The sequence below is a fragment of the Trichosurus vulpecula genome, chromosome 4 (genome assembly GCF_011100635.1).
Source record: "Trichosurus vulpecula isolate mTriVul1 chromosome 4, mTriVul1.pri, whole genome shotgun sequence".
NCBI lineage: Eukaryota > Metazoa > Chordata > Mammalia > Diprotodontia > Phalangeridae > Trichosurus > Trichosurus vulpecula.
In genome coordinates, this window is record NC_050576.1 from 104024437 (window position 1) to 104049862 (window position 25426).

The 25426-nt window shown below is 47.1% G+C and overlaps 2 protein-coding genes across 3 annotated transcripts in view; one reads left to right on the forward strand and one right to left on the reverse strand.

Moving 5' to 3' along the window:
- The window catches only part of ADORA1 (adenosine A1 receptor), a 53594-nt gene extending 45626 nt beyond the window's left edge, over positions 1-7968 (forward strand). For both annotated transcript variants that reach the window (XM_036753232.1, XM_036753233.1), the window contains one exon: positions 5740-7968. In XM_036753232.1, coding sequence (XP_036609127.1) covers positions 5740-6376 — 637 coding nt within the window. In that variant the 3' untranslated portion in view covers positions 6377-7968. The remainder of the gene's footprint in view (positions 1-5739) is intronic.
- Positions 7969-8019: 51 nt separating this feature from the next.
- On the reverse strand, positions 8020-23725 carry MYBPH (myosin binding protein H). Its single transcript, XM_036755525.1, has 11 exons — positions 23542-23725; positions 22521-22655; positions 21551-21718; positions 15830-15918; positions 15112-15307; positions 14759-14898; positions 14045-14204; positions 10688-10824; positions 10392-10578; positions 9964-10073; positions 8020-8073 (listed from the first exon to the last, which is right to left on the reverse strand). The coding sequence occupies exons 1-11, from the start codon at positions 23723-23725 to the stop codon at positions 8020-8022; spliced, it is 1560 nt and encodes a 519-aa protein (XP_036611420.1).
- Between the last annotated feature and the right edge of the window lie 1701 nt (positions 23726-25426).

Below are 25426 nucleotides of genomic sequence, written 5' to 3' on the forward strand. Positions count from 1 at the left end.
CCTTTGAGAGCGAGCCAACATTTCTCAGGTCTAGAGTTCTAGATATCTCCAGAATCTCCAGTTCTGCAGAGGTCTGGTTTTTATAATGCTTTCATCCACTTACAGAAGAGAATTTTGGAAGGTGCTTTGAGATCCTCAGAAAAATGTACTAAGACAAGTTTTCAGCCTCGATTTCATCATTTAGTTGTATCTGATGAGTGTTTTTAGAGTGTTTGATAGTCACTATAGGCAGGAGAAGACCAGGTTGGGGCTTTTATGTACTAAAACAAAGAGACTGCATAGCTAATGCCCTGAAAGAGTGATTTAATTTCTTTTGCTTTTACTTAAATGGAAGCAAGAGACATAGCAAGGTATAGTTCCCCCTGAAAGGAGGAGGATGGTGTGGGTGATCTAAGATGGTTTTTTTCTAGCCTGAGGTGACAAGGAGTCTATTATAACAAATAAGCTATGGGGAATTTATAGATTATTCCTCAGTTTTCCCGATCTGTAAAAAAGGGGGCAGTTGGATAAATTATTTCTCAGGCTTGCTTCTGTCTTCAACATTCTGAGTTCTGTGATTATATAAATGAAGCCACCTGGTGCTTCTCCTATTCCTGCCCTACCAAGAAAGGAAGACTTCAAAGAGGAGAAATCTTTTGCTGGAGGGAAAGGATGGAGTTTGGGAGAGACAGAGGCTTATGGGATCATAGGATTCAGTGCTGGAAAGAACCATCGGGATCATCCAGCTCAGCTCTCTTTTGTGTGGTCATTTTTTAGTCGTGTCTGACCCTTTGTGACCCCATTTGGAGGTTTCTTGTCGGAGATATTGGAGTGGTTTGCCATTTCCTTTTCTGGCTCATTTAAAAGATGAGGAAACTGAAGCAAAGAGGGTTAAATGACTTGCCCAGGATCACACACCTAGTAAGTGTCTGAGGCTGGGATTTGAACTCATGAAGATGAGTCTTCCTGACTTCAGGTCCAGCGCTTTATCTCTTGCACCACCTAGAAATAAGTCTCAGAGAGGTTGGGTGACTTAGTCAAAGCTAATAGCAGAGCAGGGATTCAAACCTAGATCTTCTAACACCCAATCCATATCTCTTCCCATTACACCACACTTCCTCTCTTCAGGGGTGAGAACAGCTTAGTCTTGCTTATAATTCTTAAAGTAAGGAAGAAGCCTGCAGGCCCCTGTGCAGAGAGGTCAGGATGAAATGAACTTGTTCAGTTGGACTCCCCAGCTCCTCCATGCCTGGGGCTCCGTGGCTATAGTCCAGGGAGATCTCACCATCCATCTCTGGTGCTGCATTGGAAAAACACAAGCAGGCAGAGTGCAAAGACAGCCTGCCTCAGCAGTCTCTCCGGAAGAGATTGGGTAGGGGGAGGGGAGAGTAGGGGGGGAGGAATGCCCTGGCAGTTGGCACTGACCCCTGCTGTATAGGTGGAGGAGGGGCTGGTGCCCAAGTGGTTGATCTGAAGGGAAGCCGTCTGTGCATAAAGCACCACCCCCACCAAGGTGTGTGCCCTGGGACCTGAAATTCCACTGCTAGTGATTCATTTTTCAGTAGATTCATCTACTCCCACCCCCTTGTTTTACAGAGAAGAAAACAAGAGACCTTTAGAGGGACTGCCTTGCCAGAGGCTACTTCTTTGATACTTCAGCAAATTGATGATGTCTGATAAATGAACAAATGGGGCTCCCTTTGGTGGCTTAGATCACAACTCATCCACGCCCTGGGACTCTTGTCCATTTTCTCCTGTAATCTGCCAAAAGACTCCTTTCCATCTTTTTCTCCCAGTCGTAACATCCCTCTCATTGCTGACATCCTTTATGTGCTTTTTCTATCATGATTGCACCTTTGTAACATGTTGTAGTGTGTTCATGACCTATACATTTGCCTATACATGCCTATACATTTGCCATTTAGATGATCCCCAACTTCAATTTGTGTTTTTCCTTAATTAAAAAAAAGCATTTAAGACTGGGTTTCTAGGCTAGCTCAGGCTAAAAGTGCAGGGGCTATTCATGGCCCAATTTCAGTATTGATAGGAGCTTTGACCAACCTCCTTAGGCAATCTAATGGCTCCATACTTGCCACTCCTTTCTGTCTCCCAGAGAAGCACCATACTGATGCCAAACGTAATATGTACCCATGACCTATATAGCCCTCTGCAGCTCAGAACTCCTGAGCTCAAGAGATCCGTCCATCTCAGCCTCCCTTGTCTTTGGGATTACAAGCATACGCCACCATGCCCAACCTCATTGGAGTAGCTCTATGGGTTGTCCATCCAGCTGCATATCAGAGTCATTTTTGATCCAGTTGGCTTTTTCTATGTGGGTAGTTGGACTGAACTCTTATATAGTTATGGATACCATTTAGGAGATTCTGCAATATTTGGGGGCTTGATGCAATTTGTACAATTAAATCAGCAAACAGGAGCATTTCGAGTACTTTACCATCTGCAGGGAATCTATCTTCAATATGAACTCACTAGACATCCTCTATGACAGTGGAAAAACATCTTTGGTGAGCATGGGTCTTACTGTTTTACGCCTTGCTCAATATTAGTAATCAGAGGGATGTCAACGTTATCTATGTTGTTACATCTTTCAGGGAATCTTGTGAGATGTTGACATATGCATGGGAGATATCTTTGGAGGAGGAGAGTCTTTAATGAGGCATTTAAATCTACCTAATTAATGCTTTTTTATCATCAACCAAGAGTGAGCACAATGAGATCTTGGGTTGCTATAGTTTTCAGTCAATTGTGTGTCTATAAAGATGTAGTCTTTATTGTTAATTAAAGCTTGTTCCCTTCTAATGCCATCATTAAGGATGCTCTCAGGGTGAATGTAGATTGTGCTCGTAAGAATTTTGTAGAGATAGACATAGCAGTTGGTTGACATTCTCTCCGTTGCCTTCTTTTGATAACAGTATCTGAGATTTTTCCCCATACTTTTTGTATCCTTTTCACTTGATGATGGCTTGAGAATTAAACCCTCAGCCCCTCCCCCAAACTGGATCACTTACAGCATAGACCTTCTTTAGGTTTTACTGTCGTTCAGTCATTTCAGTTGTGTCTGACTCTTCATGGCCCCATTTGGGGTTTTCTTGGCAGAGATAATGGAGTGGTTTGCCATTTCCTTCTCTAGCTCATTTTACAGATGAGGAAACTGAGGCAAGCAGGGTGAAGTGACTGGCCCAGGGTCACACAGTTAATAAGTGTCTGAGGCCAGACTCCAGGCCTGGCGCTTTATCCGCTTAAATGCCCCTTCTCTAGATAGACTATGTCCAATTCAGCTACTCTTGATATTCTTGTCTTTGTAAGCACCATTTCTACTTTCTCATACAGCACGTTTGGGACTGGGATATTAAGAATCCAAATGTGGTGGTTCCACTGTCCTTGTTGGTGAAAAGGCTTTGTTATAAAAATCTGTCCAGATCTTCTTCATTTTTCACTTATTTGTTGTCTCCCTTTCAGTTTCATCTTTAAAAACCCTCAAGACTTTGCTTAGTTGTCTCTCTCAACAAGCTTTTTAATAAACTTGCTTTCCTCTCCAGTGCCTTCTCACTGTTCTTCTCTGTAAGACTCTTGGAAAATGCTTATAAATCGAAAGTACTTTCCTTGGCTGCTGTGTCTCTCTGCTTGGCCCAGGGATCTCAAGTGTTTACCAGCACTTTTAGTCTCTTAGTTTTGGCAATTGATTTACATTGGTTAAATGTTCTTAGAAAATGGTTAGAATCTGTATTGATGCCAATTCCTCCACCCATTAATCATTTTTTAGTCATCCAGAGCTCCTTTAAGTGGGTTGCATTGGAGTTGCTTTAATTGTCTGCTATGTATTTTTCTGATTTTTATTCTTTCAGAGTTATTGTGATCTTTACTTAGAGTCAGTATTCTGACTGTACACAGCTGATTCAGGAATGATTCCCACGGCAGTAATCAATCAGGAAAAACACGACCAATTTGTTGTTTTGTGATCTTGTTTGGTGTTTTTCCCATCCAGCCAGCCTGGAATCTTTTTTGAAAGAATGTATTTGTGATAAATAGGCATGAAGCTTCTGTGTAGTTTACAAGCCATCAGCCTCTCATTTCTTATTCCTGAGCCACATTTTTTGGTTGTTTTCCCTTTTGGTCACCTTTGCACTGAAGTCACTGAGGAGCAAAAATGTATGATGATCTAATTTAGAGGGTTTTCTCCAGGTCTTACCCTTTTTCTGCCTCCTCATTTTCTACAACAGATGCTGGTCTTCGTAATGATATTTTTGCAAATATTTATTACAAATGCTGCAAAGAAGAGATGACCAAAGTGCTGAGGAATGATTCTTCTTATCTCCTCTAAGTGTTTGATAGAAATCAACACTGCCGACCCTTGTATTTTCCACTGAAAGGCAAGCCTGTGAGCTATCTAGTAGCAACTTCCTTTTGTCTTTTGGTTTCATTTATACTGAGGATATGAAGACTAATTCCATTCAGCTGCTTAAGCAGTATGACCAGTTATCCATCACCAGTAAAGGATCTCACGTTTAGAGTACCAACGGTAAAGCTCATGTTTAGAGATGGTCTAAAAATTGTGCTCTCTCTGGCCCCCCTTTTGGTCCCTGCATAAGCATAAGGGACCTGACCAGGATGGAGAACCATCTTATATTTTTCTTTGTTTCATGGGTTTCTAGGCCCAAAGGATTCATCCCTAAATAGAAAGCCTATTGGTGGTGAGCCAATAGGGTAGGATGGTCCCCAGAAAGTACATGCAGTCTTTTTCAAAGCCTTGCCAGCAGGGTAGGAACTTTCAAAGCATATGACCCCCTAGCTTGGCCTTTGAAAATCCAGGGTCACCTCTATGCTGTAATGGAGAATCCCAGAGCCACACGGATTACAAATGACAGTCTGAATTAAAACCTAGGTCTTCTAAGAAGAAAGTATGTGTGAGGAAAGTCAGCAACATAAAAATTAAATGTCACCAATAGCATCATTTTGAGGAAGGTCTAATGTCTTTGGTGGGAGGATCTTCTGAGGGCACCAAGGCTAGTGTGGGGGGCAGCCAGGGAGGAGCTTTGGATTGGGGTCAGCTACTGGATCTGAGACTGGGTTAACTGCCTTTCTGTCTACTGACAGCTTGCCAGGGGTGGGAGGAATGGTGAAAGCACAATGTTTAACAGCTCCACATTAATCCAGAGGGGTGCTGGACTGTTCCTTAAGGGCTTTGAGATCCTTCCTGGAAGGGGATGCTCCCTGATTTGTTCTCCAGAGCCCAGTCTTTGCATGGAGAGAAGAACTCTTAGGAGGAATGGGGCATGGACAGGAACTTCTCTGGTCATTTTCTGATAAAATCTGTCCACAAGACCAAAGAGATTTAAAAAAAATTGCATGTTAATCATCTGGCTGGTTCAGTCAGTACAGACATGGATCATTGGAACCCTAGCTTTTTGGTTTGTTTTAAATAATGTCAACCCAGTTTCTCATTTTCCCATCAACTCTAGACACATAAAGGAGCCGGGCTATTTGGGGGTTCAAGGGCAGACTAGATAACTTCTAAGATCTATCCCAACTAGAAAATTAGAAATTCTTTTTTGCCCTTGGTGTAGACAGGCCAAGGTCGGCTGAGAAGCTGCAAATCAGCACATTTCATAGTGGGGGCCAGGGAATGGGAAGGAGGAGGAGTTCCCCTTGGGTCCCCAGGGGGGGACTTGGTGAGGGAGGTGCCTGGATTTTGCCCCCCAGGAGAAGGTACCTTCACAATTCTGTCTTCCTCACCCTTAGGTACAAGATGGTGGTGACGCAAAGGAGGGCATCAGTGGCCATCGCAGGCTGCTGGCTGCTCTCCTTCCTCGTAGGCCTAACGCCCATGTTTGGCTGGAATAACCTGGATAAGTTGAAACAGGAGGCCAATGGCAGCCTAGGTGACTTGGTGATTAAGTGTGAATTTGAGAAGGTCATCAGTATGGAATACATGGTATACTTCAACTTTTTTGTCTGGGTCCTCCCGCCTCTGCTGCTCATGGTCCTCATCTATCTGGAGGTCTTCTACCTGATCCGTAAGCAGCTCAACAAGAAGGTGTCAGGCTCTTCAGGGGACCCCCAGAAGTACTACGGGAAGGAGCTGAAGATTGCCAAGTCCCTGGCCCTCATCCTCTTCCTCTTTGCCCTCAGCTGGCTGCCCCTACACATACTCAACTGCATCACTCTCTTCTCCCCAGATTGCCAAAAACCCAGCATCCTCACCTACATTGCCATCTTCCTCACTCACGGCAACTCGGCCATGAACCCAATTGTCTACGCCTTCCGCATTCAGAAATTTCGGACCACCTTCCTGCAGATCTGGAACCAGCATTTCCGATGCCGGGCAATGCCCCCATCTGATGATGAGGATCCCCCCGAGGAGAAGCTGGATAATTAGACCCTGAACCTTCCTGTACCCCAATTGTCCTATCCCTATCCACATTCCTCTCCACTGGGGTACCATGGTGTCTCTCTCCTCTACTCCCTTCTGCGAATCCCAATCCTTGTCTGCCCATAGTTCCCTTGGCAGCACCATGGGGTACGAGCAGAGGGAAGGCCCTGAAGTGAAATCCAGAGCTTTAGAACATCTTCCTGCCACCCCCACCAGGTTGGCCATATGATCTGAATGGCTGTGGGGTTAATTGTCCTTCCTTGTACATGTTCCTGGGAAGATGCCTCTGGAAATGAATGGGATTGGGTTTATGGAGAAGGAAGGAGACAGGATGGGACTCCCTGTTCTTCCAGTCAAAATCAGCACCCCATGTTTAATGTTTTGAGGCAAATATGGTAGCCTGGAGGGGTGAAACATGGGAAAATCTGGGCTGGAGAGATAGTTCCTAGAGACCCTCAGACTCTCACGGTGCAGCTTGGAGGAGTAGAGGACAGAAGTCAACTCAGAAGCCAGCTTTTGAGTGGGGTGGAATAGTTGACAAGGAGGGAGACCTCCCCCTCCTCTCTTTCTTGGTCGGCAGGAAAAAGGTAGTTAGGTAGAGGCAACTGAGACCCAATACCCCAGCATCCTGGTCTGAGGATATTGTACCCAGAGCAGTGCCAGGCCGTGCCCTGGTCTAAGGATATTACACTCTAGTCTAGGCAGTGCCAGGTACCTCCTCTAAATGCCCCAGCAGGTATAATCCTACAGCTGGAGATGATGTAGGAACTGGGACCTAAAACTGTGGGGTCAGTTTCCCCCATTCCATTCCTTGCTAACTCCAAGGATACTGCCAAGAGCTAGGACTCAGGTGGCTTTCAGGAGGAGCAGTGTCTTGTGGACCATGGGGGCATAGGACAGAGATGATGCCCTTGGGTACAGTGCCAGAACACTCCACTAGGAGGGAGCATTGGTTCCCCCATCTTGCCCCAAGCTTTTCTAAGTTGTCTATAAGAGACAAGAGACCCTAGAGAAGAGCTAGGACACACACGCACATTGGTGATGAGACCTCTCCCACATCCTGAACTCGTGTTTATCTGGGGAGGCAAGCTGGGACTCTGTCCTCCCAACTTAGGGACTGGAAATCTGGCGCTAGGGCTGAAGCCCATAGGAGGGGCAAGCAGGGCACAGGTGCCAGGGCATCACTTGTATCACCATCCTGGGAGCTAGATGAGGGAGGAAGAGTTATATCAATAAATGGAGCCCTTCTGCTGGCATGAGGTGGAGGTGGATGTACGAAACATAACACCTGCTGTGGATGTGCCCAGTGCTAACCCACCTGGGGAGTTGCCCTGGGCACTCTCAAAAGCTGGGTGAGAAGTATTTAGCACCATTTAAGTGGGAAAGAAAGGCCTTCCAAAAAAAGAGATGAATAGGGATCTTATTGATGAGCCTAATTGATCTACTTGGGTTTTGTTCTAGGCCCCCAAAGGCATCCTGGGATGAGATGGTGCCAAGGTGGGGCTTGATAGTGATAGAGGGGACATCAGGAGGAATGTCACCCTACTGGCTCCCAGAGTGGGGAAGAAGGACTGACCAATAAAGGATTATGAAACCAACAAGATACACTCATAGCACTAGTTAATTCCAGGTGGCAACAACAAGGGAACTCAGACTGAGGGGAGCTGGTGCAGCCCATCGGATGATGGTGGTGGTGGTGGGTGCTTTGGAGGCACAAGGGTAGGATAAGTGGGTACCTCCCTGTGCTTCAGATCAGATCATGGAACTTGCAGCTAATGAGAGGTGGGTCACTAAATGATCTGCCCATGCACTAAATGGGATCCTCAAACTTACAGTGACATACTCAAGAGAACTCTCTACCCAGTAACATACTCAGAGTAACGCGCCCCCCCCCCCCCCCGCCCCAATCATGGCATGATACACCTGGAGCATCCTCCAAAGCACACATTTATAGTGACACACCTTGAAACTCCACAGTGACCAATCTATAAACCTTCAGAGTGTGTGAGTGTGTGTGTGTGTGTGTGTGTGTGGTGGTGGTGCTAAGGTCTTCTGGTGATACATCTAAACAGACCCCTCAGGACCACAGCCCACAATAGATCAACTCTTTTGACTGACACTGACACCCTTTCACCTCTTGAGTGACACCATAACACTTATTTATTCAAGGACCCCCCTTCTGAGTCCTCTGAAGCTGGTCTTTGAAGCTCTGGATAGCCAGCTCATTCTCCCTGGTGGTCCACTGAGACCAGCTCTCTTGGCTCCAGTTTTGAGGGGAGAAAGGAGCTGAGCCAACAGCCACTGTGTATACGGACAGGGGCCTCCCGGCCTGAAGATCCTGACTTGCCCTGCTACAAGCTCCAGCAGCATCTAGGAGAGATAAGGCCTCCTCAGCCCAGGAGATGCAGAGCTCCTCCTCCAAAGGAGGGGAAAAAAAGCCATGGTATCTTTCTTCTCTTCTCATCTTAGGTTTTCCTCTCCCAAACTCCTACTCCCAACCCTAAACTCATTACCACCTCTGCCTCCCATCCCTCAGGCCTGGGAATAATCCCTCAAACCTAGGCAGCATTTTCTCCATTGAATTCCACATAAGACAAAACAAGGATTGCCACCCCCATTTTAAAAAGCATGAAACCCAGGTCCCTCAAATGTGAGTTGGTAGATTGACAAAGTGGCAAAGAACAATTGAATGAGGACCTGGATTCAGATCTTGACTATCACTTTCTTTACATGGCCTTGGGAAGTAGGTGGCTCAGTGATGGCCTAGAGTTTGGAAGACTCATATTCATGAGTTCAAATCCAGCCTTAGACACTTACTAGCTGTGTGACCCTGGGCAGATCACTTAATTCTGTTTGCCTCAGTTTCCTCCAAGAGCTAGAGAAGGAAATGGCAAACTATTCTAGTATCTGTGTCAAGAAAAACCCAAATGGGGTCAAGAAGAGTAGGACACAAGTAGAAAACAATTCAACAAAAAAGTCTCCTCTACTAAAAATTGGGAGGGGGAGGGGAATGGATTAGAATGCTCCCCAAGGTCTCCCTTCAGTGTAAAATAACATTAAAAGTTAGTGGTAGAGACTGGAGCTCAGATGCCTTCATCTACCAGCATCATATTCTTTCCATTTGACTATACTATCTCTGGAGTACTGGAAACCTGCCCCCCAATACCCCAAATCATATTAGATGGAATTTATATAGATTTTTAAAGGTTTGCAACACATTTTACCAATATTATCTCATTTGACCCTCCCAACAACCCATTTTACAGATGGGGATGAAGCAAACAAAGATAAAGTGACTTTAGGGACACACAGAAAGTAAGTGTCTGAAGCTGGATTTGAACTTGTATTCCTGAATCCAAGTCCAACACTCTACCCACTGTGCTTACATCTCTTCCTGTAGCCACCTCAGCTGGTCCTCTTTCCAGCCTCAGGCTGGCTCCACACATGACCAGAGATTCCCCATCCTCCTTAGTGATAAGCCCTCCCCGTCCTCCCTTTCCTCTGTGCCCCAAACCTGCTGATCCTGGGATTTCTCTATCCCTGAGCACACCCCAGGCCATCACCTTACCAAAAGCCCCTGCATTTTAACTTACCCTTTCAGTCTGGAGCTGCTGGTATTCTTCAGTGTGTGGCAGAAGCTGTAAGAGATTCCCGCTGTTAGAGGCTCGAAGGCTATGGGCCTGGGGGGAGAAGGAGAAGTGCCCTGGGGGAGATGTCAGCGCCCCTGAGCTTCTGGATGCCAGAAAGAGGCCACCTCCCTCCTCCCTCTGGGCTTGTACAACGTCTCCAGGATAGGAAGGGACCCAAAACCTCACCCTCACGTCTCATGTTTTCCCCATGTGTGAATCCTTTCCAAGGTCTGACCTTGGTTTCTCCTGCTGCCATCCCTTCTTGTCCTAGTTTTTCCAGGGATGTTCTTACACTCTACCTAACTCGTTTTGGCTCCAAGGTGGAGTAGGACCAAAAAAAAAAAAAGACCCCGCACCAGCTTTAGCCCATTTTTCCTCACTGGATCCTTCACCTTTCACGTCCAGCCGACAGTCCACAGATGCCTCGCCCAGGGCATTGATGGCCTTGCAGGTGTAAACGCCTGCATCAAATGGGCTGGGCTTCCGGATCTCCAGGGAGCAGACGCCTTGCTCGCTAAGGGCCCGGTATTTGGGGTTACCCTGTATGTCCATCTTGTTTTTCATCCAGATGATCTTGGGCTAGAAAAGTAGCAGTATAAGAGATAAGGGGGGGTAGGGGTGGGAGCTGGGGAGTGTGTCTTCCATCCCCTCCACACTACACCGTTCCCTTCCCATCTGAGCACCTCACCTTGGGGGTTGCTCGAACAGAGCAGAAGAGCTGGGTGCTGTAACCAGGGGTGGTTGTGTGGTCTGCCAGGGGGTGGGTAAACTTGGGGGCTTCTGAGAAGTCTCTCTCTGGGATGCCTTCTCTCTTGCAAACAGTATCTGATGAGGGGTGATAGGAGCAGACTGGAACAAGGGTTCAAAACCCCAGGAAACTGGAGCCATTGGGAAAGAGGCCTGGCTGTTCCCTTCACCCCTTTGGAATACCAGCACTCCCAAGCCATATTCTGTAATATTGAAGACGCTCTCATTGCAGTCTTACATTGATACCAGGTGAGGTTAAAAAAGAAAGAAAATAGGTAAGGTAAGGATTATCATATTCCTGTACTGCAGATGGTGAAGTTGAGGCCTGGAGAATTTCAAGTAAGTGACTTGTCCAGTGAGTTTTCACTTTAGGGTTTAGGTAGGTTCCCAGGTTAGAATTCTGCTGGAATTAGGGGAAAGGGGGAGACGGGGCAAAGTAAAGAAAAGGGGAGAGAGGGATGTTTGTGGAGTCAGAGAATTAGAGACAGTATACCCCCCCCATCCTTTATTTTGTTTCACTAGAGCCCTGAAATGGGGCCCCCAGGTCCTGGGGCCCTTGGGAAGCAGGGTGTGAGCAACTTACAGGAACCTAGAGATAGGCGGACAGGCAGAGGAAATCAGAGGCCGAAGATAAGAGAGAAATAAAATCGGATAGCGATCTATGTACATACATAAGCCACTGTCACTCTGAGTGATCTGAGAAAGCATTGATTTTTCTTTTGGCAAGATATTCACTTTCCTTATTCCATTCTGTTCGAGCTGATGTCACTGCAAGTCTGCCCTTGCTTGAGCCTTCGCTTTCTGAGGGCTAGAGTGGCACTCAGGGCAGGGGACAGCCGTTCTGGGGTGAGGCAGGTTGGGACCAGGTGATCATGCTACTGAGTTTGAACAAAAAATAGAACTAAGTGCATGTGGTGCGGTGTTGTGGGTTAGGAGCCCAGAGTTAAGTTTTGGCTCTGCTGTGTGGTCTTGGACAGGTCATGGTCACTCCTAAGCTTCAACTTCCTCATCTGTAAAATGAGGGCTTTGCAGTAGATGTTTTTTAAGATCCCTTTTAGCTCTTTCTCTCATTCTAAACAGTTCCTTCTACAATTTACTGTGAGACCTCAGGCAGCTCCTGAGACAAAGAAAGAGAGAAAGAAAGAAAGGAAAGAAAGAAAGGAAAGAAAGGAAGGAAGGAAGGAAAGAAAGAAAGGAAAGAAAGAAAGGAAGGAAGGAAGGGGAAAGGAAGAAAGAAAGAAAGAAAGAAAGAAAGAGAGAGAGAGAGAAAGGAAGGAAGGAAGGAAGAAAGTAAGGAAGGAAGGAAAGAAGGAAGGAAGGGGAAAGAAAGAAAGGAAAGAAAGAAAGAGAGAGAAAGGAAGGAAGGAGAAAGAAAGGAAGGGAGGAAGGAAGGAAGTGGAAAGAAAGAAAGAAAGGAAAGGAAGGAAGTGGAAAGAAAGAAAGGAAAGAAAGGAAGAAAGAGAGGAAGAAGGAAAGAAAGAAAGGAGGACTTTGCATTAGGCGATTCTTAAGGTTGCCTTTAGCTGTAACAGTCTCTCATTCTAAACAATTCCTTCTACAATTTACTGTGGGACCTTAGGCAGCTTTTGAGTGAAAGGAAGAAAGAAAGAAAGAAAGAAAGAAAGAAAGAAAGAAAGAAAGAAAGAAAGAAAGAAAAAAGAAAGGAAGGAAGGAAGGAAGAAAGGAAGGAAGAAAGGAAGGAAGAAAGGAAAAGAAAGGAGGACTTTACATTAGATGATTCCTAAGGTTGCCTTTAGCTCCAACATTCTATCATCCTAAGCAGTCCCCTGTACTACTTAGTTATGTGACCTTGGGCGGGTTAATTACCTTCCTTGAGCCTCATTCATCTGCAGAATTAGGGGTGTGGATAACATGATCTCTGAGGTGCTCTCTAATGATAAGTCCTGAAATCCTCTGAAGGTGACATACTCCAATCATGGAAACATGTCCCTCATTAGAAACTGCCTTCAGAACCCACTGACAGGCCTCAGCTCACTCTGGACCCCAAGCCAACTGAACTCTGAATGATGTTTAACTGTCTTCAAAAATTTACCCTTAATGTTCAATGACCTGCCACCACAGCCACTGAGGAGACCCCAGAATGCTTGGAGCTGTACATCTCTGAAATAAGCACGTGCCCTCCCCGGGGGACAATGCTCGTTTGGACATATAATTAAATACAACAAACTTTTGTTAAGCACTCACAGCGTGCAAACACTGTACTAAAAACTAGAGATACAAAGATATGACTTAAGCCTGACTCTCAAGGAACATCAAATCCAATGGATGGAAAAACCAGTGCACGAATAGCTATGAGAAGATAGATTTCATGAGATAAGTGCAGAGGAAAGGGCCCAGGCAAAATGCAATTCTAAACCTGAGTAGGGCCAGATCCCTTTCATGGCGGGGGGAGGAGGGGAGGTGGCATAGGAAGGGACAGCGAAGGCTTTACCCAGAAGGTGGCATCTGCATTTGACCTTGAAGTGTGGGAAGAACATCAGCTGATGGAGATGGGGGTAGGGGCTAGGAGTGGATGAGAGCGCCATTCATTCCAGATGAGGAAAATGGCTTTGAGTAAAGCTATGGAGAGGAGAGAGGGCAAAATGAGACCATCAAATGAGAGCTATGGACAGAGAAAGTCCAGAGGCTAGACCAGTAAACATGGGACATGATAGTACTGTAGACATGAAGTGGGGAGGCCAGGTGGTTCAGTGGGTAGAGTACTGAACTTGAATCAGGAAGACCCACGGTTAAATCCTGCCTCAGACTGTGTGACCCTAGCCAAGTCATTTCATCTTGGTTTGCCTCAGATTCTTCATCTGTAAAACGAGGATGATAATAATAGTGCTGACCTCACGGGATTGTTGTGAGAATCAAATGAGATGAGATGGAAAGTGCTTTGTAAGCCTTGAAGCGCTTTATAGATTCTAGCCATTATTAGTAGTAGTGATAGTAGGAAATGAGGTTGGGCAGGTGGGTGGAGGTCAGACTGTGGAGAGCCAGTCAGGAGTTTATCCTTTATTTATAGGCAATGGGAAGCTCTTAAATGTTACTGAGAAAAACAACTGGCCTCAGTATTTTAAGTCAAAATGTGTGTGTGTGTGTGTGTGTGTGTGTGTGTGTAGTAGGAAAGGGGGAGGGAGGGAGGGGGAAAGAAAGAGAGAGAGAGAGAGAGAGAGAGAGAGAGAGAGAGAGAGAGAGAGAGAGAGAGAGAAGAAAAAGTACAGAGGAAGAGAAAGGTTGATTGGGGCCATAAGAAGTGTTTTCCCCTCCCGGGGCCCTGGGAGTACAGACTCACCCAACTTCTGGATGTGGGCAAGCTCGGCAGTGACAGGGGCGGTGGCACTCAGGCCACACTGGTTTTCTGAGAAGACCCGGAAGGAGTAGGAGTTGCCAATGATGAGGTCAGACACTGTACAGCTTGTCCGGTGGCAGCGCTCAAAGACTGTGAACCATTGCTGAGGGGAAGCCAGCACCCAGTCACCCAGATCCCCTGCCCTCCTTCCCTCTGCTCACTGACCCCAGCCCATCCATGGACATCTGGACCATCTGTCCCAGTAGTGGTCCTACCTGAGTTGAGTAGAAGGGAGAGGGCCCAGAGGGTGGAAGGAAGATGGGGATTGGTGACAATTCTTTCCCATCCTAGACTTCCATACTTGACCAGACATTCCTTAGGGATTCCCCCAAATCAGGCCCCCCCCATCACTCCAGATAACAACAATTTGCGTTTACATAGTGCCTTAAGTGACAACTGGCTTTCCTCATAATAACTCTAGAAATTTGCTAGTACAAGCAATATTAGTCCCATTTAACAGAGGAGGAAACTGAAACAGATGTGAACTGCCTTGCCTGTGTTCATATGGCTAATAAGTAAAGGTCTCCCTGGGATTCATTCCTGAGTCTCTCCTGATTTATGTCATCTTCCCATTAAGCCACGGTCTCATCCTCCCCACTCTAGTCCTCTGAAGGGAGCCCCCAAGACTCCTCCCACCCTCCTGTCAATCTTACTTACCCCTGTCTTCTGATCTGCCTTTTGCACCGTGTAGCCCAGTAACTCTGTGTTGCCAGTGTCCCCCGGGGGCGTCCACTCCAGAGCAGCATTGAAGCCCCACACATCCAACAGCTTGATGCTTTTGGGGGGCCCAGGTCTCTCTGAAAGGCCAGGTGGTATTTGGGACCATAACCTCTCCATGGCTGCACATCCCTACCACGGCACCCATTTCCCTTGGCTGACAAACCTAGAGTGGCAAAGATCATGACTCCCTGCCTGCTGTTTCCCCCATGACTGGTCTGAGCGCCCCCTGGACTGGGGACCCTACAGTTTCCAAATATCTCTGATTCTCTCCTTTATCCCTCAGCCATTACCGATCACCAAGATGTCAATCGCGGCTTTGGCCTCGAGGCCTTCCAGTTGGACACTGAGCTCGTAGAGGCCTGAATCAGTCCTCTGGGCTGAGCGAATGAAGAGGATGGAGTCTTGTTCCCCATTCCGCACATTTGCACGTTGTGTGTCCAGGGCATGGCCATTATGGGTCCAGGTGACCTGAGGCTTGGGCTTACCCTGGGTGGGTAGAGGAAAGGGAAGAAAAGCAGAAGGGATGATGGCGATAATAAGAATTCGTATTTCTCTCATTTAGGGTTCATAAAACACCTTTTTTCCTGTGATCCCATGAAATAAGTAAACTTTTCTGCTCCTCATTTTCCTGGTGGGGACACTGTGTCAGTGGCCATACAGTTAACAACACTGGGAGGCTGCCTCCTGTGCTTTCAGCAGTCCTGACCGGGAGCAGCTGCCGCACTGCTCAGAGGACAGTGGGTTTGGATATTGGGTCTTCCTGGCCAGCAAATGAGCAAGAGTGATAGGGCTAGAAAGGAAAAGACTGGCCCAGAGCCTGGCTTAACCCTACCAGGCCGCCTGAGTGAAAGGAGTCCTCATCTTTGGGGAGAGCGAGCAGGATTGTAGGATCACGGTTCCAGGGCTGACAGGGAACTCAGAGATCATTTCACACAGAAGAAACTGATGCTTAAGGTATAAAGGGACAGGATCTCAACCCTCCCTACCCCAGGGGAAAGACATACTCACTTGGAAAGGGATCTGGAGGTTGATGACCTCCCCAACCTTGCGAATGTAGGTCTGGCGCAGGTAGCGGGGGACTCGGATCTTGGGGGCCTCTGAGTCAGAAAGAGAACAATGGGTCCAGCCATCAACCCCCTTGAGCAGGAAGGTGGGGACTTAGGGTGGTGAAGGGGGAAATATCTGGGCTAAAGAAGCTGATCTGGCTCTCTCTGTCTCTGCCTGCCTGCCTGTCTGTATGTCTCTGTCCCTGCCCGTCTGTCTCCCTCTCTCTGTCTTTCTGACTCTGTCTCTATCTCTGTCTCTGTCTCTCTCTCTCTGACTCTGTCTCTTTCTGTCTGTCTATCTATCCCTGTCTCTGTCTCCAACTCTGTCTCTCTGTCTGTCTCCTTCTTTCTGTCTCTCTGTGTCTCTCTCTGTCTCTGTCTCTCTCAAGTTCTGGGGCCCTGCCTACCTTCTTGGGATCCCAGGATGGCCCTTCCTCGGGCACAGAAGGCAATGTCTCATATCCCAGGGTGTGCTTGGAGATCCCAGTGGAGAGCATAGCCGGGGGAGGTTCCCAGGGGAGACAGAGTGAGTGACATGGTGTCAAGGTCTCCCGGGGAACCCCTGCACATGTTGCCTGAGAGTGTGAAGTGTTAAATATCCGTGGCACTCTCTTGGCAATTCCAGCCATGTCAGACTGGGATTTGCCCGGGGCTCCAATTCCTCCCCTGGCCTCACCCTGGTGAAAAACAGGCACTGCACCTGTTCACCTGATGGCCCCAGATTTTCTGAGGAAGGGAGGAAATAAATCTTCCTACCTCCTCAATCCAGAACCCTATCTTTGCCCTCTGGGAGGTTCACATGCACCTGTCAGAGATCATTTTGCCCTAGGCTACACTGTCCCTAATGTAATTGATACTGATTGGGAGTGTCTTCTCTCTTAAGTATGGCCCGTCCCCTTTCTGTCTCCATATCTAACCTCGTAGTCATAAAATCTCACTTTAATCTCCCCAGACAAAGTCAGAAACCTTTTAGTTCCCTTATGGATTCCTTGGGAGATGGGAGTCACTCTTGGAGAAGGCACAAACACTCTTCGGGGTACACATGGAAAGAAGGAACATGTGGCTGGGAACCTCACAGCAAGGCGTGAAACCAGCTTCCCCACTAGCTTAGGAGTCAAGATTAGAAATGAGGAAGAGCTTTCTGATTCCCCAGGGTCCGCTAGAACGTAAAGGTCCTATGAGAAAGGCGTCCAGGACCTCTATAGAACTGCGATCAGAACTGCACCCGACTCATCCCCCAAAGAAGAGTCGATCCCTCCAGGGATGGACATCCCCAGGCTCCTCACATCACTTCTCTTGGATCCTCTCAGCTCTTAGAACAGCCCGTAGCACTGTTTTGGTGGCCAAGGCTAAGGAGACGGGAATGGTGGCGATGAGAGGTGGGCTCTGGAAGAGTCCTTAGAAATCAACAAATAACAGAATCTACAACAGTCAATTTCAAGCTGTAGGAGACCTTAGAGGTCATCTGGTCCAACCCCCTCGTTCTGCAGATGAGAAACTGAGGCCCAAGAAAGTGAGTGAATTTCTCAAGATCCCACAGGGGAAGAACTGGGATTTGAACTCAGTTCCTAGAACTCCTAAATCCAGTGTTCTTCCTACTATACCAAGCTTCTCCCAGCCTCCTCATTTTGTAGACGAGATGAAATGATTTATTCATGGTCACTCAGGTAGTAATAATAGGCAATTAGGTGGTTCAGTGCATACAGTGCTGGGCTTGGCTTCAAGGAGACCTTTGTCTGAATTCTGCCTTACTGTGTGACCTTGGGCAAGTAACTTAACCTCTCTCAGCCTTGGCTCTCTTATCTGTAAAATAGGGATAATGATAGCACTTACCTAACAAGATGTTGTATATGTGTGTATATATGTATATATAGATATTGATATGGAAAGAGAGAGAAAGAGATGAGAGAGATGAGAGAGATGAGAGAGGGAGGGAGAGAGGAAGGAGACAGAAAGAAAGAAAGAAGGAAGAAAGGAAAGAAGAAAAGAAGGAAGGAAAGAAAGAAAGAAAGGAAGGAAGGAAGAAAGAAAGAAGGAAGAAAGGAAAGAAGGAAGGAAGGAAAGAAAAGGAAAGAAAGAAAGAAAGAAAGAAAGAAAGAAAGGAGGAAGGAAGGAAAGAAAGAAAGAAAGAAAAAAGAAGGAAGAAAGGAAAGAAGGAAAGAAGGAAGGAAGGAAAGAAAGAAAGAAAAAGAAAGAGAGGAGAGAGAGAGAGAGAGAGGAGAGAGAAAGGGTTGGGGAGCTCTGCAAACTTGAAAGCACTACTAGTAGTAGTAGTAGCAGCAGTAGTAGTAAATAGCTGTGTAGTCAAATCAGTACTTGAATCCAGACCCTCTGACTAACCCCAGCAATTTTTCTGTGGAAAAGTCTTTGAGACCATCTAATCAGAGGGTCATTGGGTGATAGATGGATATGCTTTATGCCATGAGGGACAGAGGAGGGGCCTGATGGAAAGTGTCTGGGGACAGGAAGGAGGGGTAGGAACACTCTGTCTCTCCTGGGATTAGACAGCAGCCATCTGCCCGTCCAGGATGCCATTCCTTTTTGGAACAGAGGAATGGTGTTGGAGCAGCTGAAGAGAGGAGAGCTATGCTTGGCAGGCCCAGGTGGCAGTAGGGGAGGACAGCTGAGCAGTTGAGGTCCTTGGACAACAGGACCCCTCCCCTCAGCTCCTTTGGGAGGGGCTTGGTTATTCATACTTTCTCCCTGCCCCCATCCTTCCCATTTTCTCTCCAGGAAATTCCTTCCTCCTTTTGCCCCAGAGGAATTTTAATGAAGTGAAGTGCGAGCAATGTCTGGCTTCTTTGATGGTGTTATCCATCTTCTTCCACAAAGGGCCTGGGCTCCCAGTAGGGACTGCCTCAGCTTAGCACCTTTGCCAAGGAATAGAGATTCCTGTTCTTTCTTGTCAGGTGCGTCACAGCCTGTTCTGGGCATATAGCTCTGCTCTAGAGATGCAGGCTAAAGAATGGCACCCTTGGGATCCTAGGCTGACTGTTAGGAACCTTGATATTTTATTTTCTGAAATCCAATTACAGTGTAACCACATAGTCATTTTTCCTCACAAATTAGAAACTCTCCCTGTCTCACTGTGTGGTGGGAGTACAGAGAATTAGCCTTTCCAGGCTTGGAAGGACCTGTGGAGGTCATTTTCCTCCATACTTCGTCTCTGGGGAGGGTCAGATCTCCCCCAGGCCTAAATGTTGGGAATCTTTCGGGGTTTCAGAAAATACAAGAGAAGACAACATGGAAGAAAGGTGTAGTCAGAAGAATACCAGACTGAAACAGGAATCAGGGGATTTGAATTCAAGTCTCGCCTATGTGACAGGGGAAAAATGACTTTAATTTTCTGGCTGGGCTTCAGTGTCCTCCCTTACCTGTCAATGATGGGATAGAAGCAAATGATCTCTGAGATCCTTTACCAGGATACGATTCTACTATCCTAAGCAATTTAAACCGCTTTTCCTGGAGTCTCTCAGATCTAGTCCAGCCTATCCCTAAAGATTCCAGTTAGAATCCTGGCTCTGGATCCCATGTTTTTTGTGAATGGGCCGTCACTTCATCAGGCAGGATGTCACGGCGGACCTTTGGAACCAGGAAGAACCGAGTACCAATTTGGCCTTAGCTGTGTGTCCCTGAGCGAGTCACTTAATTTCTATTTGCCTCAGTTTCCTCATCTGTAAAATGAAGATTTTGAACATACTGGTCTCTGAGATCTCTTCCATTTGTAAATCTATAATCTTGAACCTCAGTTTCTTGATCTTTAAAATGAGGAGATTTGGCCAAATGGTCTTCTAACTTTAAATACTATGAGCCCAAACCCTTCTTTCTGCCACAGAGGCCCCTTTCTTTTCTTCTTGGGGGGCTCATTTACAGCCCTGTGGCTTTGCCCTGGATTGTCTCAAAGACCTGAGGTGACCCGCACCCTCCTGCTCACTGCTATGGGTGAGAAGGAGAGAAATAACCAATGCAGCAAGGGAAAGAAGGGAAGAGAAGGCGCAGACCCCAGTCCACCTGCTTCTTCATGTCTTTCTCCACCCTGGGGCCACAAATGATCCCCAGGGAGCTCATATCAGACCAAGTGACTCATTGCCATTAAGATACCGAAACCTGATCAGCCCTTCCAAGGGAGTAACTAATAGGAATGAGGCTAATGCACCCTGCAAATAGAAATATTAGTAACAGGGACAGGGCGGTTGAGTTCCAGGGTCCTCAGCATGCCTCTTTCTTTCTCATCTTTCTCTCCCAGATCTGTTCTCCTTCCTAGGATCCTGGGGTTTAAAAACTAGAAGCACCCAGAGAAGACAGCTAGTTCAATATCCTCATTTACAGATGAGGAAACTGAGGCTGGACTGATTTGGCCAAGCTCACACAAATAATAAGGATCATACCTTGAGTGTAAAACCCACCTGATTCTGAATCCAAAGCTTCTCTCCTCTACTTCCCTACACCTCTCCACCTCCCTAATTCTGCTTCCCTATCATAGACCACATGGCCAGGGTATGGCCTGATTCAGAGACCCTCTTAGCTCCCTCTCCAATTAGCTGTCCTGGCCCCAATCCATCCTCCACTTAGCGTCTAATGAGATTTTCCTAAATCTCAGGTCTGACCATGTCACTATACAAAATGCTCTGTGTGGCTTTCAAAGCCCTTCATAACCTAGCCCCCTCCTACCTTTCCAGTCTTTTTATACCTTACTCCCCCACAGTCTTCCATCCAGTAACACTGGCATGCCGGCTGTTCCACCAACCAGTCCCTGCATCTCTCTGCTCTAGGCAATGTCTCTGGCCATTCCCCAAGCCTACGCTATTCCTGCTTCTCATTTCTACCCTCAGGCTTCCTTTGTGTCCCAACTAAAATCTCATCTTCTGCAGGAAGTCTTTCCCAACCTCTTAATTCTGGCACCTTCCCTCTGTTGATGTTTTCTTTTTTATCTTGTCTACAGCTTATCTGTACATATTTGCTTTCTTATTGTCTCTTCCATTTGATTGTGAGACTGTCTTTTGCCTTTTTTTGTATCGCCGGCACTTAGCAGAGTACCTGACCCATAGTAGGTGCTTAATTAATGCTTATTCACTAATCGGCAGACTGAATCCCAGGCCTTTAGAGGAACATGGGACAGGGCAATGAGTCTTTGGAGAACAAGGAGCCTGTTTCTATGACAGTAGAAGGAATTGAGATTAGACATGCCCTAGGCCTTGAGTCTGAGGGACAGGAGATGCTGAGACAAGCGCCTAGGAAAGCAGCATAGTGTCCAGAAAGGATCATGACTGTGAAATCAGAGGGTCTAGGTTCAAACCCCTTTTGGCTGCTTACTCCCTTATGACCTTGACAAAACAGTTTAATATCTCTGGCTCCAAGTTTTCTCCTTTGTAAAATAAGTGGGTGGGACAAAACGACCTCTAAGGTTCTTTCTAAATTCTAAAGATCTCTATTATCCTTCCCTGAAGGACACTCCCCTTTTGGCTGTGGTCCAGAGTGAGAGGTGCCTTGCTGCTTGAAGGGCCTGAGGATTTTCTGCCCTGGAGATGTGGTAGGCCAGGGCTTCAGTTTAATGAGACTGATTCATCCCCAGTCTCTCTTCCCTTCTTGAGGCCTTATGATCCCTATGCCTCACTTAACAGCTCTAGGAAGAATGGAAATAAGGAGAAGGCTGGGAGATGAAGGTGATGGGGTGGCACTTTACCAATGAACTCCTTGATATGGACAGGTTGGTCCAAGACAGCAGCAGGGCCAGCACCCTCTGGGCTCACGGCGGATACTCGAAAAAAGAGCTTGTTTCCTATAGCCAGGTTCCGCAGGGTATGCTGGGTGACCATCATGGGCTGTGCATTCGCAGGTACCCACTCAGAGGCTGGGAACAAAGGGAGATGTCAAGTGAGAACCTTGAGTCACGGCAGCTGATCACTGGCTCTGTGTTTTTGGGGAAGCTACCCTTCCTCTCGGGGCCTCCCTTTTCCCCTTCTCATTGGCCAAGAACCCCTGTATTTCAATTCCTTTCTAGCTGACTGCTTCTTCCTGGGATCTGAGGCAGAGACAGGGCTGCTGGGAACCAGAGAGGGCACACTATCTGTGCAAAGTTACCCAGCAAAGCAGAGGCGGAGGGGAGAGCAGGACCTCTTTAACTCTGTGGGGAAGAAGAGACAGAAGTCGAAAAGCACAGCTAGAAACCTAGAACCTTTTATCCCTGAACCCTTTATTTTTCACTTTAGATTCTCTTGGATGGATGGGGGAGGTGGGAAACCTTTCTGTAGTCATCTCATCAATTTTTCTACTTTTAATCCAATTTATCAGACTTTTATTAAGCTTTTAATATATGCCAGGCTCTATGGTAGGTACTAAAAATTACAAGACGGCAAATAGCACAGGCCCTGAGTTCAAGAAGCTTATAAGTCTGTTCTGGGGACTGAGCACTACCTTCTCCCACATAAATATGTGGAACAGGGAGAGGGAATTGGGGGTGTCTGGAGAAGGCTCTCTCCTGTTCTGGAAGTCCTGCAGAAATGGAGATCTCCTTGATTTGTCTTGGCTGATCCTACTAGAACTAACCCAGATATAACCTGAAATCCCTTGTTAACTGAAGGGTTTGATGATCTCTTGACTCTCAGCCTCCTCTGTCTCACGGTTCTTCTTCCACCCAAGTGTGGGCTACTCACCTCCTTCTAGACGATATTCCAGCATGTAACCCTTTATTCCCTGCCGTCCTAGGCTTTCTGGGGGTTCCCAGCTCACAGTCACTGAGCTGTCAGTCACATCCTCCACGGTCACCAGCAATGGGCAGCTGGGGAGATCTGTAGGGAGAAGGCCTGGGGTCAGTGGGCTTAGGGGGCCCACTCCCTCCCCTCACCATGATGATGATGATGATGATGGTTTTGCTTTTTGTACCGGGCTTGTGAGTTTGTCGGTGTTAGAGGAGGATCTTTCTATCTTTGCAGGTGAACACTGGCTCTTAAACTTAGAGACTTGAAAGTAATAATAATGATAATAATAAATATAGTTATGATAATAATAATATCATTTATGTGGTGAGAGGCAGGTCCTATTAAGAGCCCCTTTTTACAGATTAGGAAACTGAGGCAGGCTACCATTAAGTGACTTGCTTAGGATCATATGGCAGGATTTAAACTCAGGTCTTACTGTTTTCAAGTCCAGCATTCTATCTGCTGGACACCTAAGTGCCTAGGGAGCTGCTTGGGGTCACTTAGATGTTATGTGACTTGTCCAGGGTCACAAAACTGGTTTATGTCAGTGGCAGAATTTGAACCCAAGTCTTCCAGACCCAGAGGACCAACTCCCCAACACTCTCTCATGCTGATGACAGTGGACATTTATATAGCATTTAAGGTTTGCAGAGTACTTTACATACACAACCGCACAACAAACAGACGGCAAACCTGTGAGGTAGGGACTATAGAAATGATTACGCCCAACTTACAGGTGAGTAAACTGAAGCTCAGAGAAATTAATTAAAGGTTTGCCTGTGGTCACACAGCTAGAAAGCATCGAAGATGGGATTGAAACCCGAGTTTTTCTGAGTCCAAATCCAGTGTTTTTCCTACTCCATCCGAATGCCCACAATAACTCACATTTGTACGATATTTGACAAAGCACTTTCCCTCTTATAATATCTGCATCCCACCTCCACCAGTCACTGTCCTCATCCCCTTCTCACTTCACCTTCACTTGCAGGTGGGGGCTTAGACACTGCAGGGGGTCCTGGGCTAGGCTCCTCTGAGGCTGGTTTTTTGGGTTCCGTCACTGTCTCTTCTCCTGCAGGTTCTGGGGTGGGCTCCTTGGCAGGCTCTGAAGCCTTTTCCTCTGGCTTGCAGGCTGGGGTCTCAACCTCTGCTTCTCCAGGCATCCTTGGGTTGGTTGTGGGCTCTGAGCTTGGGGTGATCTATGCAGGTAGGTAGGGGTAGAGGTCTCTAGGGCTCCTGGGTGACACGATGCCGAATTCTGAGCTTATATAGTCAGTAGCCACCCCGCCTCTCAACCAAACTATTCCCAGCTGTGGGGTCAGGTCAAGCTGAGGGAATGAAGGGGAGGGAGAGAGTAGGGAGAAGGCCAAGGCAGTTGTAGCCAGGAATAGCTCCAGGGGGAGGGGCCATGATAGCCCCCTGAGGAATTGGCTCTTCTGTCACCCCTGGGAAGTGCTGAAGATCCTTCAACACCCTAGTGCTTCGACTCAGAGGGTACCCGAGAGGTAAGGAGGGCAGGAGGGGTCAAGGGGCAGGAAAGGAGGGGGAACCTTTCACCTGGAAAATGGCTCGAGATCAGATTTCACTAGGTCAGTTTCCATGTGCTCCCCAGGGACTTCTCTAACTGAGAAGTCAGGTGCCCAAGTGTTCTGATAATGTACCCCTAACTTCTGCCCTCATGGAGTGTTTCCCTTCAGCATCCCACCCAAAGGCCTCACTTCCTGGCTACTGTCTCTGTGGCCTTGTCATTTTTCATCTAAGATCCCTGATTTTGTAGGGTCCTCATTTTCCTTCTCCCCTGCTCCTTGAGAATACCTTTGTTAGTGTCAGGCCAAGTGAAGCCAGGGCCTGGGAGCTATGGGGAGGGAAGGAAGGAGGGAGGGAGGGAGGGACATCTGGATACCTAAGGTGGGGGAGACATATCTGACAGAAAACCTTTAATCAATCAGACCACATCCTAATTGACCCTCAAAGGGTCCGGGACTCCATGTTTTTATTGAGTTGAAGTGGCAAGATTTTTGGTTTCTCCACATCTGTTCTCTGTGCCTCAGTTTCTCCATGTTCATTAGGAGTATTTGGTTATGAAGTCATCAACAACAGCTAGTTCTATGGGACAGGGAATGGGCTAAGGATGGGAGGTAAAACCTACACTTCAGAGTGTAGAGACAATCTGGCTGAGGATTACCACCTCTAGACTCTCTAAATCATCTTGGGTTTAAGTGTCAGGGGTGGAGTGGGGGTTATTGGGGTGGGGGATGCAGCCAAATTCCTTTTCTATACTATGCCTCTCTCCTTTTCCAAAGGGTGAACTTTGGAGGACATTTGGTAGAAGCCATCATGTCCCAGGAGAACTGTTTCCCATATGTCTACCCAAGAACGTTGCAATGTATACGTGTGTGTGTGTGTGTGTGTGTGTGTGTGTGTGTGTGTGTAAGAGTAGAGGAGAAGGTAGAAAAAAGAGAGGAAGTTGTGACAATTCTGAGACTGACATGACATTTTTGACAGTGGTGGTGAATGTTTGATAGTGGTAGGGTCTCTGGGATCCCCCTTCCCCACTAAAACTTGCATTCTGTGCCAGGTGACTCATTACTGTCCTGCTGGACAGGGGGCGGACCCTGGAGACCTGATCCTTGACCTTGGATTCTGACTCTGTGGCTATAAGTGACTGTGAGTAAGCTCACAGCACCCTGAGTCAGCCCCTGGAGAGGCTGGGGTGGGGGGGGTAGGGAAGGAGGAGAAGGCAATTTATGATTCCTGGGACATCAGTAACCCTAGGGATAAGGGGTAAAATCCCAAAATGTCCCCCTAATGCCAATTGAAAAATCACAGCTTTTTTCTAGTTACCTAGGCAGATTCACAGCCAA

Excerpts from the sequence above, each read along its gene's own strand:
- MYBPH (XM_036755525.1), bottom strand. The coding sequence starts at position 23,725 with ATGCCTGGAGAAGCAGAGGTTGAGACCCCAGCCTGCAAGCCAGAGGAA. Across the intron at positions 22,656-23,541 it reads GCCCCCACCTGCAAGTGAAG|ATCTCCCCAGCTGCCCATTG; the intron begins GTGAAGTGAGAA and ends TTCTCCCTACAG. Across the intron at positions 14,205-14,758 it reads AGGCAGATCAGAAGACAGGG|CAATGGTTCACAGTCTTTGA; the intron begins GTAAGTAAGATT and ends GCTTCCCCTCAG.